General features: G+C 48.0%; 1 protein-coding gene across 3 annotated transcripts in view; it reads left to right on the top strand.

Annotated features, from left to right (window-relative positions):
• The window catches only part of LOC125740429 (NACHT, LRR and PYD domains-containing protein 12-like), a 69,255-nt gene that overhangs the window by 5,629 nt on the left and 38,431 nt on the right, over positions 1 to 25,195 (top strand). For all 3 annotated transcript variants that reach the window (XR_007397626.1, XR_007397625.1, XM_049011521.1), the window contains exons 2-7: positions 8,636 to 8,714; positions 9,538 to 9,814; positions 16,777 to 16,920; positions 18,026 to 19,730; positions 21,727 to 21,900; positions 23,301 to 23,474. Coding sequence is in view for 1 of the 3 variants with exons in the window: in XM_049011521.1 (XP_048867478.1) it covers positions 8,691 to 8,714; positions 9,538 to 9,814; positions 16,777 to 16,920; positions 18,026 to 19,730; positions 21,727 to 21,900; positions 23,301 to 23,474 (2,498 nt within the window). In the remaining 2 variants the exon portion in view is untranslated. The remainder of the gene's footprint in view (positions 1 to 8,635; positions 8,715 to 9,537; positions 9,815 to 16,776; positions 16,921 to 18,025; positions 19,731 to 21,726; positions 21,901 to 23,300; positions 23,475 to 25,195) is intronic.

The raw sequence follows: 25,195 nt of genomic DNA, 5'->3' as shown, positions 1-25,195 counted from the left end.
TGCCGTAATGCTATGGAAGACATTCAGTTTATGTCTGAGTTGGATACACCTGGCAACATGCTGATGGTTATAAAGAAGCTTCCTTATGAATTACGGGATAAATGGAGGACGACTGTATGTGAGATTCAGGAAAAACCATCGGAGAGTAGTGTTTGCTGATATAGTGAATTTTGTCGAAAGACAAGTGAAAATAATTGCTCATCCTATCTTTGGAGACATTCAAGGAGCTGGGTAATATAAGGAAAGAATTAAGCCCAAGCTCCAATGTTATGTTCAGACTAAGAGAAGTAGCTTTGCTGCTGAAGTGGATGTTTTTGATATAAGTATTCAAGAGGAGTTCAAAGGAAGGCAGAAGTCTGTACCAAATAATAAAGCTTGTCTGTATTGTAAGGGTGAACATGCACTGCGGTCATGTTCCCCTTTTGGAAGGAGAACACGTAATGAGAAAATGGAGTTTGTTTTGGTTGTTTGTGCCGAGGGCACATCAGTAAAGTTTGTCAGCGGCGTTTATCTTGTGAAGTGTGTGGTTTAAGCCGCCCAACTGTGCTTCATATCCGGCAGAAGGAAAGGAGTGTGGAAGAACAAGCTGAAGTTGGTGCCAGAACTGTGACTGGGAGTGCCCTAGTAATGGCGCAAATAAGTGGTGTTACTGGGGCCAGAGCCCAGGACTGTAAACTTTTCATTGTTCCTGTAAAGGTGAAATCTAAAAAGGGTCAGTAGATCGTAGAAACTTATGCCTTCCTTGATCAAGGTAGTTCAGCGTCATTCTGTACAGAGAGCCTGATGAGGAAATTAAATCTTACAGGGAGAGGAACACGAATTTTCCACCGTACTATGGTCCAAGAAAATATTATTCAGTGCGGCGTTGTGTCAGATTTGGAAGTGGCTGGTTTGGAAGGAGACCAGCACTATGATCTTCCTGATCTTTTTATGCAAAAGCAGATGCCCGTGAGTAAGTGCAGCATACCACAACAGGAAGATCTTTCAAGATGGCCTCATCTGTATGTTGTCAGGCTACCATATGTTGATGCAGATGTTGAACTACTGATTGGGATGAATATGCCAAGAGGGCTAGAGCCCATAGAGGTAATTCCAAGCATGAATGGAGGTCCGTATGCAGTTAAGACTAGGATGGACAGTGAATGGGCCAATAGGTGACCATGCTGGTAAGGGAGAAATGACACAATTTGAAGTCACTGTCAACAGGATCTCAGTTATGAAGTTAAATGAGTTATGGAAACGACAGTTTGAAATGGACTTTCCTGAGTGTAAACAGGATGAACAATTGGGACTGTCAAGGGAAGATCATGAGTGGTTCAGAAATCTGCAAAGCTATTGAATGGTCATTATTGTATTGACTTGCCCTTAAGGAAAGCTGGAGTGAATAAGCCTTACAACTGTGTGCTAGCGCAGCAACATGCTATTAATTTGAAATGTAGATTTCAGAAGAATGCTTTATTTTATTCTGATTATATTGCCTTTATGAATGACATTATTGATAAGGGTTATACTGAAAGGGTTCCTGTGGAAGACTTACAGGGTGACCGAGGTAGAATATGGCATATTCCACACCATGGAGTTTACCATTCTATAAAGAAAAGGATAAGGGTTGTATTTGACTATGCAGTCTCATTCAATGGAACCTCACTTGCCCAGTTGGGAATGCCCAGTTGTTGCAAGGACCTGACCTCACTAGTTTGCTGGTTGATGTGGTTACTAGATTCAGAAAAGAACCAGTTGTCTTGACAGTGGATGTTGAAGCCATGTTTCATCAGGTACGGGTACCAACTAAAGATTTTGATTTGTTGATATTCTTCTGGTGGCCTAATGGGGAAGATGGTGGCGCAGGAGGTAGTGCTATTGTTCGGCAACTGGAGGGTTGCAGGTTCGAGCCTTGGTTCCTCCTGACCCTATCAAAGTGTCCTTGAGCAAGACATTGAACCCCTAATTGCTCCCGGGCGGCAGGTTGGCACCTTGCATGGCAGACTCCGCCACCAGTGTATGAATGCGTGTATGAATGGGTGAATGTGAAGCATAAAATGTAAAGTGCTTTGAGTGCTATATAAATGCAGTCCATTTACCATTTGACTTCAGGCAGGAAATGGAAGAGTACCGGATGGTCGTCCATCTGTTTGGGGCAACATCATCCCCAAGCTGTTCCAACTTTGCCCTGCGGAAATGCACAGAGGATAATAAACAGTTCTTTAGTAAACAATCAGTGAATACAGTTCTGGATAACTTATATGTGGATGATTGTCTTGTTTCAGTTCCTTCAGAGGCCGAGGCTATAGCTCTTTATGGTGAACTTAGAGCTATTTGTTCTAAAGGGGGCTTTCAGTTAAAGAAGTGGATCAGTAATAGTTACAATGTGCTCATTGCAATACCTGAGGAAGATAGAGCAATGGAGGTTAAAGAACTGAATCTGGATTATGATGCATTGCCTGTTGAAAGGGTATTGGACATTCATTGGTGCATTCAATCAGATGAGTTTAAGTTCAAAGTTACAATCCGGCAACAACCTTTAACTCGTAGAGGGATTTTGTCCACAGTCAATTCTGTTTATGATCCGCTGGGAATTCTAGTTCCAGTTATTTTGAAGGCCAGGACGATCATACAAGAACTGTCGCAATGGCTTAGGTTGGGATGATGTTATACCAGCTTCTGTGGCTGAAGAGTGGATAAAATGGGTGCAAGATCTCTATTTGCTGGAGAATTTTGGAGTTAGAAGATGCTTTAAGGCTGCAAACTTTGGGCAGTTAGCCTTTGCTCAGTTGCACCACTTTGCAGATACTTATCTGATCTTGCGAAACGCCATCTTACAATCAAGTATCGCCTTTATTATGGGAAAGGCTAGGGTTTCCCCATTAAGGCCGACTACCATACTACGAATGGAGCTTACAGCGGTGGTAGTTGCAGCACGTATGGCTAGACTCTGGAGAAAGGAGTTGCAGATGGATCTGGTTGAATCAGTGTTTTGGACCGATAGCACTTCGGTGCTGAAGTATATTAAGAATGAGACTTCTAGGTTTCGAACTTTTGTGGCTGACAGAGTTTGAGAGATTCTTAAAATTTGTAGTCCAGATCAGTGGCGGTATGTCCTCACTTTAAATAATAATGCCGATATTGTTTTATGGGGAATTGGAGTGGATTCTTTTCTAAAAGAGTTTACCTGGATTAGCGAGCCACCATTTCTGATGTATTCCTAGAAGGATTGGCCAGAAGTTCCTAAGAATTGGGAAATAGAAAATGTGTTTTAACCAACGTGACTCATGTGGAACAACATGTGGATACAGTGACACAATTGATAAATCATTCCTCATCTTGGACCCGGTTGATAAGGGTTATAGGTTGGATCCTGAGGTTTAAAGATTTATTGTTGAGGCTCTGTAGAAAAAGAAGAGAGGTTGAAGTCAAATTTTCTTATCCTGCATCAGACAAAGGAGAACAAATGAGGGTCTTTGGAGAGAGAAACGAAGAGGATCAAGAAGTCCCTTCATATCTCACTTTCTCTGGATGAGTTCAGAGAGGCTGAGCTTCAAATGATCATTTTTGTCAGAGGAAAGGTTTCCCTGATGAACTCTCTAGACTTGAGAAGGGAGACAATGTGAAGGAGACAAGCTGTATCTACAAACTTAGTCCAATTCTCGATGAGGGGCTCTTGAGAGTGGGTGGGCGGCTTAATAAATTATTGCTGTGTGATGAAGCGAAACATTCCATCATTTTGCCAAAAGAGTGTCCTGTTGTTAAACTTATTTTATTGGTGGAAGAAATGACATGTTATCCCAATTGCATGAGAAATATTGGATTCTTGGCGCGGGGGTTGCCATAAGAAAGATTATTTCGAAATGTGTTGTCTGCCGACAAATGTATGGAGCACCTGGAAGTCAGCAGATGGCTGATTTTCCATACCACAGAGTAACTCCAGACAATCCTCCTTTCACTGTTGTTGGAGTGGACCGTTTTGTTCCTTTTGAGATAAAGCGAGGGAGAGTGTTAGTGAAAAGGTATGGAGTTATATTTACATGCCTGACAGTGAGAGCGGTACACCTTGAAGTAGCTATATCTCTAGGAACATATTCCTTTATTAATGCTGTACGACGTTTTATATCTAGGCGAGGACAAGTTAAGGAATTATATTCGGATAATGGAACAAATTTTGTTGGTGCTTATCATGAACTGAAAGGGTGTATCGAAATGTGGAATCAGGACCAGATACATGATGAACTCTTGCAGAAAGGCATTAAATGGATGTTCAATCCGCCAGGTGGATCTCATCATGGGGGAACTTGGGAGAGGTTAATCCGTTTTGTGAGGAAAATTCTTAATTCCACGTTCAAGGTACAACACTCCTCATACTAACACTGCTGGACCCCACCCACCAGAGAGAATCCTTCAGGATTCCTTTGGAGTTACACACCTTTAAGTACTTAAGCAGCTTTAAAGGCAAAGAGCCAGGCAGCATACAGCAATGAACTTAGGCAACCTGAAAGATCCTGAAAAATATCTAACAGTCAAATGTGATAGAAACTAATATTCATGGTATATCGTCTATCACTCCCCTAGCTATTCAGCCCAGGTGAATAACAAGGTACTCCCTTCATTATTCAGTACTATATGCACGTACTCCCCATATTATTCAGCACCAATTGCCGATACTCCCCTTGTCATTCAGTTCTACATGCTGGTATTCGCCTTGTTATTTAGTACCATCTGCTAGTACTTTGTTATTCAGCAGAAGGTGTTGGAACCGCCCTTGTTATTCAACGCCATGTTCCTGCATTAAAATGATGTGAGAGAGATATAGAGCTCTCGAAGGAGCCAACAAGACCGCTTAGGTTCACTCAAACACTTTAATACAAAATAACCTCACATTACCATCAGTACCAAGCTATCGTATTGAAAGGAAAGCAAAATAACCTCATACTACAAGGGATATAGAATAGTATTATATATTATATCTAATAGGGGGCGGCATGGTGGTGCGGTGGTTAGCACTGTCGCCTCACACCTCTGGGACCCGGGTTCGAGTCTCCGCCTGGGTCACATGTGTGCGGAGTTTGCATGTTCTCCCCATGTCGTCGTGGGGTTTCCTCCGGGTACTCCGGTTTCCCCCCACGGTCCAAAGACATGCTGAGGCTAATTGGAGTTGCTAAATTGCCCATAGGTGTGCATGTGTGATTGAATGGTGTGTGAGTGTGCCCTGCGATGGGCTGGCCCCCCATCCTGGGTTGTTCCCTGCCTCGTGCCCATTGCTTCCGGGATAGGCTCCGGACCCCCCGCGACCCTATAGGATAAGCGGTTTGGAAAATGGATGGATGGATGGATTATATCTAATAATTAATAACACTGGTCTACAAAAATTAATTTTTTCAGTTGCCACAGTTTTTTGAATGGATTTAAGTTATTTGGAGGGTTACTTTTGCTGAATTGGTTCTAGTTTTTGAGATAATGGACATCCATGAAAATAATTCCCATGCATTCATTCCCCCAATGCGACTTGTGTGTGATAACAAATGCAATAGCTTCTGCTCTGTCTTTTGACTCTTTAACAGTGATGAAATATATGATGAAGCTTTGAAGGAGAGTCTGAAAATAAAATTAGAGTTAAGTTCACATGTGCGTGTTTGCATATTCGTTTATTGCTGTTGTTATTGTGGTGATGAATATTTACCCAGGTCAGGTCTGCCAGGTCCTTCCAAAGGAAGGGCATCATGGGAACACCTGTCTGGTATTTAGCCAGAAATGGTTGACATGCTCGTGATTGGGCCATGAAAAAATGTAGTTTGGCCAGAAGAAGGGGATCCACTCAGGCTTCACAAATGCAGTCAAAAGAAGATGTCCCTGGGTTTTTCACCTTTTCTGACTTCACCAGGTCTACATATTTCACAACAGAGGGCCAGACTTCCAATGCTCGTTCGACAGCTGGCAAATTTCTGAGCCACCGATGGCCACAGGAAGGTAGAGGGAATCTTGAGGATGATGTTGCAGCTGTAAAGTCCTCTGTTTTGGCTGGTGCAGAGTGTAAAAGAAAATGTAGGGTTTTGAGAACTTTCTCCACCATCCACACTTCAAAACCAGTCTTGAATGGGCTGTGAAGGGTATGCAGGCCACAACGTCCTACAATTACCCACTGGGTCCCAACAAATTGCTCACCACAGTGTGAATGTCATCATTGGACGTATAGGAGTGATTGGACGGCTAACCGTTTGCAAAGCCCATAGCACTTCTGCTTTCAGTGTGTCGGTTGAGGAGAATGTACTGAAAGCATTGCTTGTCATGGGATCCGGAGACACTATGAAAGCGGGTGTAGGCCTGTCTGTAGAGGTTGTATCTGCAGGACTGGCAAACCAACTGAATAGGGACAGTTGTTGTCTGACTTTTGACAAAATGCTTGTGCTTCTCTCCCCTGATATGTAAGTCGATGGCTTTAGAGCCTATTGTTCCCAGTTTTTGACTTTTTTTACAAAGGTCAATATATATATATATATATATATATATATATATATATATATATATATATACACATCATGAATACTTTTACCCATTTCGTTGTGTGGAATGTATGAACAGCTAGATCAAACTGAGAACAAAAGTCAGCAACAGTGAGTATGGAAAAAAACTACCAATTTATTAACTATTGGTTGCATAAATGTGAACCTTTTACATAAGAATATATAAAAAAGAATTAAAGAATAAATATTAAGACCCTGAAAAATATCTTAATTAAATTAACAAAAATATATTTTTTAAAGTGCAAAATACTAATTAAAGGTCACTTCAGTTATTTATTTTTTACCATCAGCAAATGGTAGGAACAGCTGAGAGCAGGAACATAAGAAAAAAAATGTGTTAATTGACCAACTGCTAAAGGTTGAGTGTCCAAAGTTTCAATTTCAATTTGTTTGTTTAACTCAGTGGTCTTGTGAAAGTCGTCATGCAGAGTTTTGTGATGCTGCTTCAAATGCGCGATGAGGTTGGACGTATTAAACTTTCCCGGTTCTGTTCCACCACGGGAAACTTGTGCATAACAAGTGTTGCACTGAGCCACACTGTCTTTTATGGACTTTAATGAAAAATACTGCCACACGGCCGACATCGGTCTTTTTCTTTGCTACTTCGCTAGCAAGCAGTGTTGTGATCACGTGGGCTTTGCACGCTGGCTCTGGACTCTGCTGGATAGAATAGCTGTAACGGAGTTTATAGCGGAACGGACTGCTTATATCGGAGATTTTTAACGCAGTCCGATATAATCCGATAGTTTTTTTTGGGCTGATATCGGACCTATTTCCGATATCAATGTCGGATCGGGACATCCCTAGAAGTTACAAATTATTATCACAAGCGGTGATAATTACTCCCAAGAATCAATGAAAGGCATAAGCAGTCCCAAAGCTATTCACACTCGGACGTGCCATCATCACCCACCTTCACACACGGACTGGGGAGCCCTTTTCACTCCTGGAAGGAGATCAACATGTAAGTCCCGAGAAAGTGCCGGCGATGCGCACTCTATCCCACGGCTGAGCTCAGGTCAACACTGGGATCTCCCCCTTCCTTTATGCTAAATTTAGTGCTGCGTGCAGGCAGGGGATGAGCTGGCCAGGCTCACCCCTCCCCTCAGGCAATGTGTCCTCAAATTCCCACTTTTGTCTGAGTAATGTTGCTTGCGAAATGCCTCCCCATCCTCCTGAAGACAAGAAAAGCGTCCCGCATACGATCCTCCCCTTGCCCTGAAACCAATTCATAAGCAATTCATCCTAATAGAGTACCGATACTCCCCGTGTTATTCAGTATTATATGCTGGTATTCCCATTGTTATTCAGCACCAGGTACTGATACTCCCCTTGTTAATTTCTAGGTGTCAGTATACTCTGCATATATTACGAAGTGTCATTACAAAGAGGTGCAGTACTGCGTACTTGTGAGTACTGACCCATTTCAAGTACTGAATGTATCAATAGAATAATGTATAATTTCGGTTCCAAAGTGCCCACTGAATAATGAAGGAACATGTAAGTATAAATAAGGTGAGTAATGAAACCAACAGGTGCAAATAATTCAAAGAATGAGGTCATTTCAAACTCGGACAATAACTAGAGCAAGGCATTCTGGTTAATTTGAGGGCCATTTTGGGGTCAGCGTGTGGATCAGTGGGCTAAGCCTCCGTTGTGATCGGAAGGTTGCTGGTTCCAGCCTGGCCTCAGCACATCTGTCAGGCCCTTAACCCCCAGCTACTGTGCTACTGTGGGTCACTGCTCTTTGCAGCCAGCTTACTCTCACCTACAGAGAGCAAAATAGGGGGAGGTGTAAAGAGAATTTCCCCATGGGGACCAAGAAAGTATTTATTATTTTGGTCTGTTATCCCTGGTCTGTGACAAATACAGCCCTCCAGAGCATACAGTAGGAAATGTGCTTAAAAGCGCTTATGTCAATGGCTGCATGCTTTCTTTTTACTTAATCACACGGTAGAATATGGCCCATAGTTATTAATCCATATGGTCAGTGAACATCTCTATGTGATTATAAACTGCCTGTGTGACTAAAAACTGCCCAGTTTGCTGTGTTTGAAAGATACTACAGCTGGTAAACTGACTTTTGAATAGAAAGCTAATATTATCCTTGGTTTTTATTACAGAGTCAGACTGCGATACACAGGAACTGGTTTCTTTACAGCCATAATCATCTAAGCGATGGCTCATCATTCCCATGGAGAGGTTTGGCTATAACGTTTCAGCATAAGATGCATGTTGTCTGTAAAAACCTGATACTGAAAGGCAAGAGAGCTTAAGATGAGTAACTATTTTCAGCTGAAGGTTGCTGAAAACAGCAGACAAAAAGCTCACTCTCCGCAGTGCTCTTCCTCAGGCTACTTCCTTACCATACCACACTGCACCAAATGTTACAAACCTACTGTAACAGAACAGAATAACTTAGCAGACAAAAAGCTCACTCTCCACAGTGCTCTTCCTCAGGCTACTTCCTTACCATACTGCACTGCACTAAATGGTACAGACATACTGTAACAGAACAGAATAACTTAGCAGACAAAAAGCTCACTCTCCGCACTGCTCTTCCTCAGGCTACTTCCTTACCATACCACACTGCACCAAATGTTACAGACATACTGTAACAGAACAGAATAACTTAGCAGACAATCTCACTCTCTGCAGTGGTCTTCCTCAGGCAACTTCGTTACCTTACTGCACTACACCTAATGTTACAGACGTACTGTAACATTGACCATATTGATTTAATGTTATCTGTTGGGTCTTGCTATCTGTCTTGGACAGGTCTCTTAAATTAAAAAAAATTAAAATTTGTTGGACTAACCTGGTTAAATAAAGGTTTAATAATTTAGAATATAAACACACACATGTGCTTCTTATAGTAATGACAGAATCACAGCAGGTGTCTTTAGAGGCCGCTTAAGCCTGTAAGCATGAAACCTGCCTTCTGTTAACGGAAAGGTCAGTGCATGTGTGGGAGTGACATGTACGGGTTTGTGAGTCTCATGGACTCATCTCCGACATTCTGCAGACCCAGACCTCGCCTGCCGACCTCTTGCTGGATTATCTGGAGGAGCTCAGTGATGAAGAGCTGAAGGAGTTTAAATGGAAACTGAATCACACAAAATATAAAGAGTTAAAGCCCCTTTCCAGGGGTCAGCTGGAGAATTTGGATAGAACAGACCTTACCGACAAGATGATAAGTGTCTACGGTGAAGCTGATGCTCTCAATATCATGCTTGAAATGCTGAGGAATATGAACCTGAATGATCTTGATCAGAGACTGAATGCTTCTGGCCTGCAGAAGGGTAAGCATATTTTTAATCTTTAGTGGTTTTTGTTTAAATTGTAACCGTTTTATGCTCTTCACAGCTTTAAAAAAAAAAAAAATATGAACAGTTAGATACTGATCCTGGAGACAGAAATGAATTTGAAGAGCTGTATGCTGTTCTGTGTTTATACTTTGCCTTTAGCAAGCAAACCCACTCCTACTCCTTCTATACTGTTAGCATGACCTGGGGGGGGGGGGAGGCGCAGCCAGGTGACCTTGGACCCCCAGAGACTTTTTCCTCCCTATGTCACGATCTTCGCGGAACCAGGCGGTGATTGTGCGGGCAGGCGTGCAAAGAACAGGCTGACAGGTGAAGATCAGGGCAAACTAAGGTTTTAATACGGGAACAGGGAACATCTACCACCATAACCACAGCTAACCACGATGACGGACAAGGGAGACAAGCAAGACTAAGACTTAAATAGGACAAGACTGATCAAAGTAATTGGACACAGCTGGAGACGATCAGGGAAGCACATGAGGGTAATCGGGGGCGTGGCACACACGAGGAGCGGACGAGCCGGGCATGACAGAACCCCCCCCCCCCAGAAAGGCACGCTTCACCGGGCGCGCCTAGGAGGAGGCGACAGACGGGACGAGGGAAAAGAACCAAATAATTAACGAGGGACAGGGAACAGGACCGAAGTACAAAACATAGCGAGCGACGGGACATAGGATTGGAGCTGACAGAGGATCGGGAAGGCGGATAGACAGATGAGGAAGGATGAAACGGACGGAACGGGCAGAACAAATGGACTGAGAGTGCGTGGAGGGAACACCGGGGGACATGGAGCAGAGACGGGCAGAACGAAGGGACGAGGAGCAAACGGAGGGACAAAGACAGGAGCATAGGGAGACAAGGAGGGGGAACTAAGGGGAGTCCGAGGGAGCCCCAGCGGGCGACGGGAGGCAGCCGGAGGGGCCGCTGGCAGCCGGGAGGCCGGAGCCGGAGGGGACCTCGGAGGGGCCGAGGAGACAGATGGAGGGGCCAAGGAGGAAGCAGGAGGGAGCACCAGGGAAGGAGACGAGGTAGCTGGAGGGGACCTAGGCAAAGGCAAGGAGAGGGGGGGAGCCGCAGTAGGCGGCGACGTCCTCCGACGTGCAGGAGATGGGGGACCAGCAGGTGACCGAGGAGCTGCCGTTGGGGAACCCGCAGACAACCGACCAGGCACCGGAGTGGGGAGCGAGGCGGGGCGACAAGGCCGTCGAGGGGGACCCGCAGATGACCGCCGACCCAGAGGGCCAGGACCCACAGGTGCAAACCGAGACCCAGCGCAGGTGATGGAGGGCGAGACAAGGGGCAGGGCGGGTGGGACCCCAGCCCTGCATCTGTGACCTCTCCCCTTATGGGACACAAACATTTGGACCCTCAATCGGGGTCGGGTTCACCGGGGTGAGGGCGAAGGAGGCACAAGACGGGTCCCCGAGAGGTCCCATTCAAGCTCCTCCACCTCCGAAGAGGGAGGAGCGACGATGGAGTCCTCTGGGACCTCCTCGGGAACTGGGGCAGAAGGGACTGGAGTGGGGTCAGGAGCAAGAGTTTCAAGGGCCACAGGGCGGAGGGAACGCCTCGGACCTGGGCGTGGGAGCTGCAGTCAGAGGGAGCGCCTCAGACGTGGGCGCGGGAGCTGCAGGCAGAGGGAGCGCCTCGGGCCTGGGCGCGGGAGCTGCAGGCAGAGGGAGCGCCTCGGGCCTGGGCGCGGGAGCTGCAGGCAGAGGGAGCGCCTCAGACGTGGGCGCGGGAGCTGCAGGCAGAGGGAGCGCCTCGGGCCTGGGCGCGGGAGCTGCAGGCAGAGGGAGCGCCTCGGGCCTGGGCGCGGGAGCTGCAGGCAGAGGGAGCGCCTCGGGCCTGGGCGCGGGAGCTGCAGGCAGAGGGAGCGCCTCGGGCCTGGGCGCGGGAGCTGCAGGCAGAGGGAGCGCCTCAGACGTGGGCGCGGGAGCTGCAGGCAGAGGGAGCGCCTCGGGCCTGGGCGCGGGAGCTGCAGTCAGAGGGAGCGCCTCGGGCGCGGGAGCTGCAGTCAGAGGGAGCGCCTCGGGCGCGGGAGCTGCAGTCAGAGGGAGCGCCTCGGGCGCGGGAGCTGTAGTCAGAGGGAGCGCCTCGGCGCGGGAGCTGCAGTCAGAGGGAGCGCCTCGGGCGAGGGAGCTGCAGTCAGAGGGAGCGCCTCGGCGCGGGAGCTGCAGTCAGAGGGAGCGCCTCGGGCGCGGGAGCTGCAGTCAGAGGGAGCGCCTCGGGCGCGGGAGCTGCAGTCAGAGTTTGCGCCTCGGGCGAGGGAGCTGCAGTCAGAGGGAGCGCCTCGGGCGTGGGCGAGGGAGCTGCAGTCAGAGAGAGCGCCTCGGGCGTGGGCGAGGGAGCTGCAGTCAGAGAGAGCGCCTCAGACGTGGGCGCGGGAGCTGCAGGCAGAGGGAGCGCCTCGGGCCTGGGCGCGGGAGCTGCAGGCAGAGGGAGCGCCTCGGGCCTGGGCGCGGGAGCTGCAGGCAGAGGGAGCGCCTCAGACGTGGGCGCGGGAGCTGCAGGCAGAGGGAGCGCCTCGGGCCTGGGCGCGGGAGCTGCAGTCAGAGGGAGCGCCTCGGGCGCGGGAGCTGCAGTCAGAGGGAGCGCCTCGGGCGCGGGAGCTGCAGTCAGAGGGAGCGCCTCGGGCGCGGGAGCTGTAGTCAGAGGGAGCGCCTCGGCGCGGGAGCTGCAGTCAGAGGGAGCGCCTCGGGCGAGGGAGCTGCAGTCAGAGGGAGCGCCTCGGCGCGGGAGCTGCAGTCAGAGGGAGCGCCTCGGGCGCGGGAGCTGCAGTCAGAGGGAGCGCCTCGGGCGCGGGAGCTGCAGTCAGAGTTTGCGCCTCGGGCGAGGGAGCTGCAGTCAGAGGGAGCGCCTCGGGCGTGGGCGAGGGAGCTGCAGTCAGAGAGAGCGCCTCGGGCGTGGGCGAGGGAGCTGCAGTCAGAGAGAGCGCCTCAGACGTGGGCGCGGGAGCTGCAGGCAGAGGGAGCGCCTCGGGCCTGGGCGCGGGAGCTGCAGGCAGAGGGAGCGCCTCAGACGTGGGCGCGGGAGCTGCAGGCAGAGGGAGCGCCTCGGGCCTGGGCGCGGGAGCTGCAGTCAGAGGGAGCGCCTCGGGCGCGGGAGCTGCAGTCAGAGGGAGCGCCTCGGCGCGGGAGCTGCAGTCAGAGGGAGCGCCTCAGGCCTGGGCGCGGGAGCTGCAGTCAGAGGGAGCGCCTCGGGCGCGGGAGCTGCAGTCAGAGGGAGCGCCTCGGCGCGGGAGCTGCAGTCAGAGGGAGCGCCTCAGGCCTGGGCGCGGGAGCTGCAGTCAGAGGGAGCGCCTCGGGCACGGGAGCTACAGTCAGAGTGCACTTGCTGCACAGATACAGAAATAAAAAAGGCTAATAAGATGTTGGGGTATATCTCCAGGTGTGTGGAGTTTAAGTCAAGGGAGGTAATGCTAAGATTATACAATTCCTTGGTGAGACCTCACCTAGAATATTGTGTGCAGGTTTGGTCACCATATCTTAAAAAGGACATTGTGGCCTAAGAAAAGGTGCAGCGTAGGGCCACAAAAATGATTCCTGGTCTTAGAGGAATGCCATACGAGGAACGGTTACTTGAGCTAAATCTGTTCAGTCTCAAGCAAAGGAGACTGAGGGGGGACATGATCCAGGTATATAAGATTCTAACAGGCTTGGATGCTGTTCAGCCAAATAGTTACTTCAGCATTAGTTTAAATACACAAACTCGTGGCCATAGGTGGAAATTAGCGGGAGAACATTTCAAGCTGGATTTAAGGAAGCACTTCTTTACACAGCGTGTAGTCAGAGTATGGAATAGCCTTCCTGATAATGTAGTGCAAGCTGAATCCTTGGGTTCCTTTAAATCAGAGCTAGATAAGATTTTAAAGACTGAGCTATTAGTTTAGTTCTCCCCAAGCGAGCTTGATGGGCCGAATGGCCTCCTCTCGTTTCTATAGTTCTTATGTTCTTATGTTCTTATACAGCAGGCAGCGGAGGTGGCTGTGTGGGATGCGCAGGCGGCAGCGGGCAGGCGCGGTTGCTCCGGCGCGGGGTCTGCCGGCAGAGGCGGTCGTTCGCCTGTGGGAGCCCCCTCTCCAAGGCGCACGTCTCCGGGCGACAAGCAAGACTAACACTTAAATAGGACAAGACTGATCAAAGTAATTGGACACAGCTGGAGACGATCAGGGAAGCACACGCGGGTAATCAGGGGGCATGGCACACACGAGGAGCGGACGAGCCGGGCATGACACCCTACTTGTCATCTGACTTTTTTCTTTCATTTCCTTGTCTTCTCTCTTCTGTATTTTTGAATTATTCTGCATAAATAAGGCAGGAATGTACCCCAACATGCCCATGTAAAACACCTTGGACTCAGTAGTGAAAGGCGCTATATAAAAATATATTGAATTGAATTCTGTATATCGGGGCCTGTGGCATAGGTAGTGTAGGTAAAGCCTAGGGGTACCATCCAGTCAGAAGGGGGCGTCCTAGGGCCCCAAAGGATAGGAAGGGAAGGGGGAAAAATAAATTTTAACTTGTAATATATTTATTTAGTAATACTAATTTAAATTATTTCAAAATAATAAGTGTTTTAAATAAGCAACCCCCCCCCCCCCGTCATGACCTGCTCATCGGCTCCTCATGTGTGCCACGCCCCCTGCTTACCCACGTGTTCTTTCTCGATCGTACCCAGCTGTGTCTGATTATTTTCAATCAGTCCTGTGTATTTCAGTCCGTGTCTTACCTGAGTCCTTTGTCTGTCATTGTTGTTAGCTGTAGTATTGGTGATGGTTTCCTGTCTGTCGCTAGTCCTAGTTTCCCCCAATAAACCCCCGTTTTGCCCCGATACCTGCCTGTTTGCCTGCTTGGTACCAGCTAACCCGCACGATCGCCGTTCCGTCCGGTAGTGGTCGTGACACAATGACAGACCGTAAGAAAAGGAGGAAGCAGAGGAGAAGGAAGCACCTGGAGGAGCCAATCAGTCTGGGCCCCTGCTCCCTCGCCAACCCCTGGCCTCTCTCGGAGGGCGAGAGAGAGGAGCTCGTCCTGGGCTCTGACCCAGAACCGCTCTATCTGGGAGCCTACTCCCTAGCGAGGCTCTGGGCTCCCAGCGACGAGGAGGAGGATGAGCCCTTCACGTTCCCTGTGCTGGAGCCTATCCCCCCGGAGCAGTTACCGCCCTGGACCGGTACAGTTACCGGCCCGAGTGACTGGCAAATTGGGGAGGTTTTAGGGCTGTAAGGGACTCTATCCCCCGAATGCCCCAGGTCCTGAAGAGGATCGCACCCGTCTCCCCCTCCCAGGACTTGCCAGTTCTGCCTGCGCTGTCAGCGCAGCTCCCGCCTCTGCAACCTGTGCAGCCGGAGCAGCCATCACCGCTGTCCGCTACGTCTGCGCAGCTTCCTCCACCTGTGGCTTGCGAGCCCGAGCAGCCGCCGCTGCCTGCGGACCTCGCTCCCGAGCCGCCGCCGCTGCCTGCGGACCTCGCTCCCGAGCCGCCGCCGCTGCCTGCGGACCTCGCTCCCGAGCCGCCGCCGCTGCCTGCGGACCCCGCTCCTGTGCAGCCGCTGCTGCCTGCGGAGACCACGCCCACACCCGAGGCGCCCTCTCTGCCCCCCCTGCAGCAACCTGCAGCTCCCGGGCAGGCGCCCCCCCTGCAGCAACCTGCAGCTTCCGGGCAGGCGCCCCTTCCACTGCCTGCCCTAGTGACTTTGTCCCCAGTGACTCCTCTGTCCTCGCCCCGGCATCCTCGACCCCGATCGAGGGCCGTTTAGTCTGTGTCCCGCAAGGGAAGGGGACACAGACGTCGGACTAGGGTCCCACCCGCCCTGCCCCTGGCTCACCCTCCCTCGCCTGCGCTAGGGCTCAGTTGGCGCCTACGGGTCCTGGCCCTCCGGGTCGGCTGTCGCCTGCGGGTCCCCCTCCGCGGCCTCGTCGCCCTGCTTCGCTCCCACCTCCGGTGCCTGGTCGGTCGCCTGCGGACTCCCCGACGTCAGCTCCGCTGTCGCCTGCGGGTCCACCCACTCCTGCGCGGAGGAAGACGTCGCCGCCTGCCCTCCGGCTCCGGCCTCCCGGTCGGCTGCGGCCCCTCGGCCGTCTCCCATCACCCGCTGGGGCTCCCTCGGGCTTTCCCCTGTTCCCCCGCCTTCTCTCCCTTCTTCCCTGCCTCTGTCCCTCCTTCCTTTCCTCCTCCTTTCTCCGTCCCTCATCCCTTCGCTCCTCCTCCCGCTTTTGTCCCGCTGTCCTCTGTTCCCGATCCCTTTGTTCTGCCCCGCTCTGCTCCTGGTTTCCCGCTGTTCCCTCCCGTCACTCCCGCTCCTTTTGTTCCTCCTGTTCCCGCTATGTCCCCTTTCCTGGTTTGTCTTTCTGCCTTCCCAGTCCTTTGTCAGCTACTGTCTCACGTCCTGTCGCTTGCCCTGTTTTGTGCATCGGTCCTGTTTCCCGTCTCTCGTTGATGGTTCTGTTTTTTTTTGCTCCAGGTCCCGGTTCCCGTGTCCCGTCTGTCGCCTCATCCCTGGCGCGCCCGGTGAAGCGCGCCTTTGGGGGGGGGTTCTGTCATGAACTGCTCGTTGGCTCCTCATGTGTGCCACGCCCCCTGCTTACCCACATGTTCTTTCGCGATCATACCCAGCTGTGTCTGATTATTTTCAATCAGTCCTGTGTATTTCAGTCCGTGTCTTACCTGAGTCCTTTGTCTGTCATTGTTGTTAGCTGTAGTATTGGTGATGGTTTTCTGTCTGTCCCTAGTCGCTAGTCCTAGTTTCCCCCAATAAACCCCCATTTTGCCCCGATACCTGCCTGTTTGCCTGCTTCGTACCAGCTAACCCGCATGATCACCGTTCCGTCCGGTAGTGGTCGTGACACCCCCCCAGTATCACACTAGGCGTCTGTAAGTGACATTGATACGATTGATAAGTATGTGATACGATTAATGGTATCTAATTCAAACAGACCCGACTCCGGATCAAGCGGGAGATGATGGATGGATGTATGGAATTCAAACAGGCACTATCCTGTCAGGTAGACTGAAGTCCTTGGGTTCCTGGGGAACAAAAGGACGAAGAAGAGAGGAGGAAAAATTGGAAAAAGACAGAGGTAATACTCACTAATCAGAGTAATTACCGTGTTACTAACTAACTTTGGATAATTAGGCATTTGCTAATTTAATAAATGGCTAGAATTAACGTCAGTTACTCCCAGCGTAAATTCATAGGGAAAGTCATTAATACTTTTCAGGTGTTTGGGATGGGGAATAACCTACAGCATCATTGTCAGAAATACTCTTTATCTTTAACGTGTCCTGCTGCACCTGCATGAACCGTCCACTGTGTCTGTCTCAGGATAGTAAACTGTAATAGGCAAATAAAATGCTTTTCTGTTCCCATCCCTCTTTTAAACTAATAGTTTAAATCCTCTGCATTTTTATTACTGATTAGTCTTATATGCATACAAACAGCATCATCATGTGAGCGATGTGCTCATTGAATGAGGTTTTGTGCATGAATGCCAGCCAGCTGTCATTTCTCTTGCTGTTTACTTTGTGTTTAGAAAGTTATAATCTGGCTTAGGTGCTGTTATTGGCTGGGTTTAATGCCCCCCCAGTCAGGGCCGGTCAGTCCTATAGGCGACATAGGCGGCCGCCTAGGGCTCCACCTTCTGAGGGGGCGCCGACTTGCCAGCCAATTTCACTTTGCCTCAGGCAGGGGGCGCCGGTGGTGATGCTCTCCTAGGGCACCACCTTCTGAGGGGCGCCGACTTGCCAGCCAATTTCACTTTGCCTCAGGCAGGGGGCGCCGGTGGTGATGATCTCTTAGGGCTCCACATTAGCTTGGACTGGAACTGATATAACAGATATCTGGGGTTTCAGTAAAAAATATGTATAATGTGAAGCTTAATTTTAACACAATGAAATACTAAAAAGTGTTTGTGTGTTTGGGGGAGGGGGTTTATGTATACCAACAAAATTGACCTGTTATTTTTATGGTGGGGGAACTTTTCTCAGGTCCCCACAAATATCTGTGACTGCAATCAAAAACTAAAAAGTCTCATATTTTGTTTTGTTGGGGCTGGGTTAGGGTTAGGTTAGGGTTTGGGTTAGGTTTAAGGTAATCATGTTGGGATTAATGTTGTGTGTTTTAATCCTCCTACCATACTGGTCAGGATCATGTTGAGAATTAGTGCATTTTCCTCTCTTCTTCAGGGAAGCTCATGTCCAGCATGATCAAATGTAACCTGAAGCAGAAATGTGAGTGTGTATTTGAAGGGAAAGCTAAGGGAAGACAGCCAGCACTTCTCAATGAGATTTACACAGAACTCTACATAACTGAAGGTGGGACTGGAGGAGTCAATGATGAACATGAAGTGAGACAGATTGAAACAGCATCCAAGAAAAGGCAAAGAGAAGATACTACAGTCAAGTGCAATGATATATTTAAACCCTTATGTGGGCGTGAGACATCGATCAAAACTGTACTCACTAAAGGGGTGGCAGGTATCGGGAAAACAGTCTCTGTGCAGAAATTTATTCTCGACTGGGCAGAAGGAAAAGCAAACCAGGATGTTCACTTCATATTTGCTCTTCCTTTCCGGGACCTGAATATGATTAAGGGTGAATACAGTCTGATTGAACTGCTTCACCACTTTGTCCCAGAACTGAAATCACTTAAATCCACTGAGCTGCTTAGGTACAAAATCTTGTTCATCTTTGATGGTCTGGATGAGTGTCGCCTTCCTCTAGATTTTCAGAACAATGGGAGCTGGTTTGATGTAACAAAGAAAATGTCACTGGATGTGCTGTTGACTAACCTCATTAAGGGGGATCTGCTTCCATCCGCTGTCCTCTGGATAACCTCCCGGCCAGCAGCAGCCAATCAGATACCTCCTGCGTACATCGACCAGGTGACAGAGATACGAGGGTTCAGTGATGCCCAGAAGGAGGAGTATTTCAGGAGGAGATTTGGTGATGAGAGCCTGGCCAGCAGGATTATCACACATGTGAAATCATCAAGGAGCCTCTTCATCATGTGCCACATACCTGTGTTCTGCTGGATTTCAGCCACTGTGCTTGAGATGCTTTTCAGTGAGACTGACAGGGGAGAAATTCCAGGGACTCTGACTGAAATGTACACACACTTCCTGATCTTTCAGAGCGAATGTAAAACTGACAAGTATATGAACAAATTACAGCTTAAAACACACAGCAAGGAATTCCTTCTAAAACTTGGCAAACTGGCTTTTGACAACCTTGAGAAAGGCAATCTCATATTTTATGAGCAAGATCTGAAAGAGAATGACATTGATGTCGCTGAAGCTTCAGTTTACTCTGGAGTGTGCACAGAAGTCTTTAAAGAGGAATGTGGGTTCTATCAGGAGAAGGTGTACTGCTTTGTGCATCTGAGCATCCAGGAGTATCTCGCTGCTTTATACATGTTTCTGTCAAACTCATCAGCTGATCTGCTGGAGACTGAAGTGGATCAGGCACTGGAGAGCAAGAATGGACACTTGGACCTCTACCTCCGCTTCCTCCTGGGCCTCTCAACAGACTCCAGTAAGACTCTGTTGAAAAGGTTACTGGGACAGACAGGGACCAGCTCACATAACATTGAGAAAACAGCCAAATACATCAAGGAGAAAATACAGGAGAATTTATCTCCAGAAAGGACCATCAACCTGTTCCATTGTCTGACTGAACTGGGTGACAATTCTCTAGTAGAGGAAATGCAAAGATACCTGAATTCAGGAAGCCTTTCAGCAGAAGATCTCTCACCTGCACAGTACTCAGCTCTGGCCTTTGTGATGCTGATGTCAGATGAGGAGCTGGATGTGTTTGATCTGAAGAAATTCATCAGATCAGATAAAGAGCACTGGAGGCTGCTGCCTGTGGTCAAGAACTCCAGGACGGCTCTGTAAGTGACGTGGGGATGGAAATCATGTCTGGTCTGGCAGTAATAAATGGATACTGTCTGATGAATATAATGTATTTTTCCTCATGGATTAATAACTGGATTTTATTTTGATAATCTCGACTACAGCTGTTTCTATAGCAGTAGCTAATCTGCACCACAGACTTTATAATGACTTAAGGTAGTGATGTAGTAACAAATAAAAAAGTGAGATTTCTATTCCCATCCAGTCTGCCTTCTGATTACAGGCACAGCATCCTAACCTGCTATAGAAACAGTGAGGGCTCTTTATCCACAGGGTGTATAAGTGGTATGTGAGTGTTATTGTCAGCAGGTGTGTTCATGTGATGGAGCCCAGAGCTGGGAGCTTCTGTATGACTGCTGTCTCTGGCTGCTCACTGGCGGCCTCTGCTGGCCACAGCTGCTCCTGGCTGAGGAGAGAATAGAACAGAATATCTTTATTGTCACAGTACCTGTACAAAGATACTCTTTGTGCTTTCCCACCAATAACACCTCCACTCGGGCAGTTACATATTAACATTGTTTTAAGTATATAATGAAAATGCAACATTTATTTCCATTGTGGATTAAACACGATGCTCTATATTTTGTTCACCATGACAGTCTGGAAGCCAGATTTTATATCGACTGAAGTTAGTGACGTAGTAAAGTGACAGGTTTTCCATGACCGTCCTTTGTGTAACAAACAGCCAAGAGCCAGAATCTCTTGGGACTCTGTGCCTGTGAGTGGAAGGCCGCTGGTTCAGATCTGCTGGCCGGCAGAGTGATGTCATCACTGGGTCCTTGAGCAGATCCCTTAATGCCAATCACCGCAGGGGTGCTGGATGCTGGCCGTCCCTGTGCTGTGACCCCAAACTTCCTCTCACCTGTGTGTGTCTGTGTGTCTCATGGAGCAGAATGGGAGGTGAAAAGACAATTTCCACACAGGGATGAAGTATCACTGTTGAGAAATATTTCTTTTAAATGAATGTTCCTTTTAAAAGCATATCTGAAAGAAGTTCAGTTCTACAATTAGGGTTTTGGTGATTTTATACATTCCCAGGTAGAGCAACACAGAACAAAAAGGATTTCACTGACAGGATCAGGAATTCAGGTGTCATTTAAAGGACATAAACTCCTCTGGACATTATTCAAATCCCACATAAACACACACACACACATATATATCCCAGGCCTGAACTGAACCCGACACCCTAGATGGTCGGCTGTAGTGCTGATCATTGAGCCACAGCACTGCTCAGAGCTTTATGGAAATACTTATGCAGATATTAAAGTCTCAGGGTAACTGGCCCTTTAAGATCATTAAAAAGCAGGTTGGAGTTGAATCCAGAGTTTCATGGACATTGCAGCAACAAAATATCTGATGTATTTTAATTAACCTTTGACTGAATGGATTTTAGCGCATATTCACACTCATGTCCTCATGCAAACTGGCTCTGGAAGATAATGCAATATAACACATGCAGAACTTTATTGGGAATATCGTCTGTATGACATGAAAATGTACAGTTTGAATAAAACTAAAGGCTTTTAACCTATGATAGACTTACTTACCCACTGTCAATGATTATATGACTGCAAGAAATGGCCAAAATACACAGTAAATTTACAGGAGATCCTGTATTGTGCCAACAGCTGCTCATCTGAGTAGATTGATCCAGTTCCTGAATATTATGCACACAAAACCTTTCAGGATATTTGTGCTTTGAAATGAAAATGTTCACTGTATTCATCATGATAGGGAACATGATGACCATCAGAGGACTGGCCAGCATTAATAATGTGTCATGTTTAATCACTTTTCTAACTGTAGTGATTTAATGTAGTGTTGTGTTTAGCTATTAATTCTCTTTGAAGTGTATTCTGTGCATCTTGTTATGCTGAAAAAAAGTTTGATTGGATATTTTGTACCACTATGATCACCGATGTGTAGGATATATACCGGTCTGTGTGTATAACAACAGGGCTCCTTTTGCAGGCTGAACAGCTGTAATCTCACAGAGAAATGCTGTGAGGCGCTGGCTTCAGCTCTCAGATCAAACTCCTCACCCCTGAGAGAGCTGGACCTGAGTGACAATGACCTGCAGGATTCAGGAGTGAAGCTGCTCTCTGCTGGACTGGGGGATTCACACTGTAAACTGGAGATACTGAGGTCAGTATTACTGTGAATTCCACACTGTATGCTGCAGATACTGAGGTCAGTATTACAGGGTATCCCACACTGTAAACTGGGGATACTGAGGTCAGTATTACTGGGTATCCTACACTGTAAACTGGGGATACTGAGGTCAGTATTACTGGGTATCCCACACTGTAAACTGGGGATACTGAGGTCAGTATTACTGGGTATCCCACACTGTAAACTGGGGATACTGAGGTCAGTATTACTGGGTATCCCACACTGTAAACTGGGGATACTGAGGTCAGTATTACTGGGTATCCCACACTGTAAACTGGGGATACTGAGGTCAGTATTACTGGGTATCCCACACTGTAAACTGGGGATACTGAGGTCAGTATTACTGGGTATCCCACACTATAAACTGGAGACACTGTACTGAGGTCAGTATTAATGGGTATTCCACACTGTAAACTGGAGATACTGAAGACTATTTCATTGGGTATCCAGTCTTCACCAGCATCCAGCATTTTCACACCAGGAACACGGGAGACTCTGTACGCCCCTCTCCTTGAGGTGATCCTTAATAATTCTCCTAAGCAGTCAGATGAGGGTGTTTCCCAGCTCTGATCTCTTCAGGGTTCTGGATGTTAATCCTTCCCAGGCTGGTCTCGTTGCCCTTGACATCCCTACCAGGCCTCATCCTCACTGCCATCAGGGTCTCCTTGGGGCAGGACTGTGAATGAGGGAGGAAGGTGGTGGACAGGAGGAGACTGAGGCTGCTGCCTGACCTCAGATCTGGGGTCACATACCATGACACCATCAGTTTATTTGTACTTTCACTGCAATTTCAGCTTCAAAACACAGTTCTGGTTGTTTCAGAAAGTGGACAGTTGCAGCATGGTGTGAGTTTAAGGACACACAGGCAGCGATAGCTGACTGGACCGAAGCCTTAGTAAGGCAGACTTAGTAAAAAATAAAACTGACAGCGTGACGAGGAAAGTTTGGGGCGGCTGGTGGCAGTCAGCGGCGTCCTTATTCCGAATCGGCGTCTCCTGGCGTAAGAGACAGGAAATGTGAGGGAGACGCCGATGTCTGTTCCCAGCCGAGGTGGGAGGAGAGAAAATGGAACAAAAAGAGCGGAGGGCAGGTAAAGTGGAGCGGCTGGTGTCTGGGGGTCACAGGTGCATCATCGTGATGATGGTTTCATTTGGAAGTGAAATGCTGTTAATTCACAGTCACTTCAGGAGTGTCAGATTAAAAGGTGAGCTTCACTGGGTTAGTGTAGGATCGCTATGTTATATCTGTTCAGACGAGGAGCTGTTAATCCCCTGAGAGCTGAACATTGCTGCTGATCTCTCCCTCACTTTATCCAGCTAATTACATGTAAATAGATGGCTGTAGAAAACAATATTTTGATTTCCTTTCTGCAGGCTGTCAGCCTGTAGAGTCACAGAAGAAGGCTGTTCTTCCCTGGCTTCAGCCCTGAGGTCAAACCCCTCACACCTGAGAGAGCTGGATCTGAGCTACAATCACACAGGAGACTCAGGAGTGAAGCTTCTCTCTGCTGCACTGGAGGATCCCAGCTGTAAACTGCAGATACTGAGGTCAGTATTACTGGGTCAGTACATGTAGAGGGGAAAGGCAGTGATGATAAACACACCATGGCATCCAGCAGGAGATTCAGATCCATCCATCCATCCATTTTCCAAAAAGCTTATCCTGCTGGGTCGCGGGGGGTCTGGAGCCTATCCCGGAAGCAATGGGCATGAGGCAGGGAACAGGGGGGCCAGCCCATCGCAGGGCACACTCACACACCATTCACTCACACACGCACACCTACGGGCAATTTAGCAAGTCCAATTAGCCTCAGCATGTTTTTTGGACTGTGGGGGGAAACCGGAGTACCCGGAGGAAATCCCACGACGACATGGGGAGAACATGCAAACTCCACACACATGTAACCCAGGCGGAGACTCGATCACAGGTCCCAGAATTGTGAGGCAACAGTGCTAACCACTGCACCACCGTGACACCCTAGAGATTCAGATCTCAGCAGGATTATTCTGTGGACTTAAAGTGATAAGGAACCTGAATTCCTCAAACGACACATCACAGGTAGGGGTGTAACGTACCGTTTGCCCATGGTTCGGTATGTATCGCGGTTCGTTATTTTATCGAACTGTTTGGTTGTTCCATCTACTGTTGTATAATGACATTTACATTCTAGCCCTCAAAAGCGACCCCAGTTTTTTTACATAGTTTTTTTCCCCAAAAACAATATATCTTTTATATTCGCACTAGTACATATAAGGAAATGACAGGTATTACCGTGGTATCGTCACCAACAGTTCAATAAAATTGTCTGTATTGTGACACCTCTACCAGGTGAAAAACAACTACCAAACTATACAGTTATTTGGAAAAATAAAACGTTCTTTGTTTAATTAAAGTGGGAAGTGTCTGTATGCACAACCTTACTTTTACCATGGCCCCAAAACCTCGATACATACCAAATAACACCTTTATACCCTTAGTTACAGGTAATGTGTTTGTTTTGTTTTTTTAATACTTTAAAAAACGTCTTAACATTTAATGGCAGTATCAGAATTTCAGACACTGTAATTCCTGTTATGACTGAAAAAAATTTGTTGCAAAGCCACATGATCCTATTAATTTGTTGCTCCATTTGTGACCTTAATTTTTCTTTTATGAATTAATTTTTTGTTTATTTATGTAAAGTGAGGAAACACACAACATGTTGACAGTAAGTGATTCATTTGAAAAGCAAAAGAAAAATGGTAAAGAAGCCGATGGATAGAGGAAGAATCAACTCAGAAATCAACACTAAAACTGCTCAAAAATGACAGAAGTATTAGGTGTGATTATGCCGAATATATGTGAGCACTGTGCTGGTACATACTGTACTGTCCCGTTAACAATGGGCATGCCGTGTGTGTGTGTGTGTGTGTGTGTGTGTGTGTGTGTGCGTGCGTGCGTGCGTGCGTGCGTGCGTGCGTGTGTCCCATTTTGCCTTGGGGAAAGTGAAAGCGATACATTGGGAGGCAAAGATGAAAGTCTAGATCTTTTTTTATTACAAAGTCTGGGCTGAATCAGAAAATTTTTGTAAAAATTTACTACCACCCCCACTGACAGGGTCCATTGCATCCTTAATTAAACACAAGGGCTAACCCTTACCCAGCCTTAACCTTAAGTGACCAAACAAAATATGGTAAATGGACTGCATTTATGTAATGCTTTTCTACTCGTACGAGTACGGAAAACGCTTTACATTTTATGCCTCACATTCACCCATCCACACACCCAT

Source organism: Brienomyrus brachyistius, chromosome 4 (assembly GCF_023856365.1).
Source record: "Brienomyrus brachyistius isolate T26 chromosome 4, BBRACH_0.4, whole genome shotgun sequence".
Lineage (NCBI taxonomy): Eukaryota > Metazoa > Chordata > Actinopteri > Osteoglossiformes > Mormyridae > Brienomyrus > Brienomyrus brachyistius.
The sequence above is the reverse complement of the archived record's forward strand: the minus strand, read 5'-3'. Positions and strand labels throughout refer to the sequence as shown.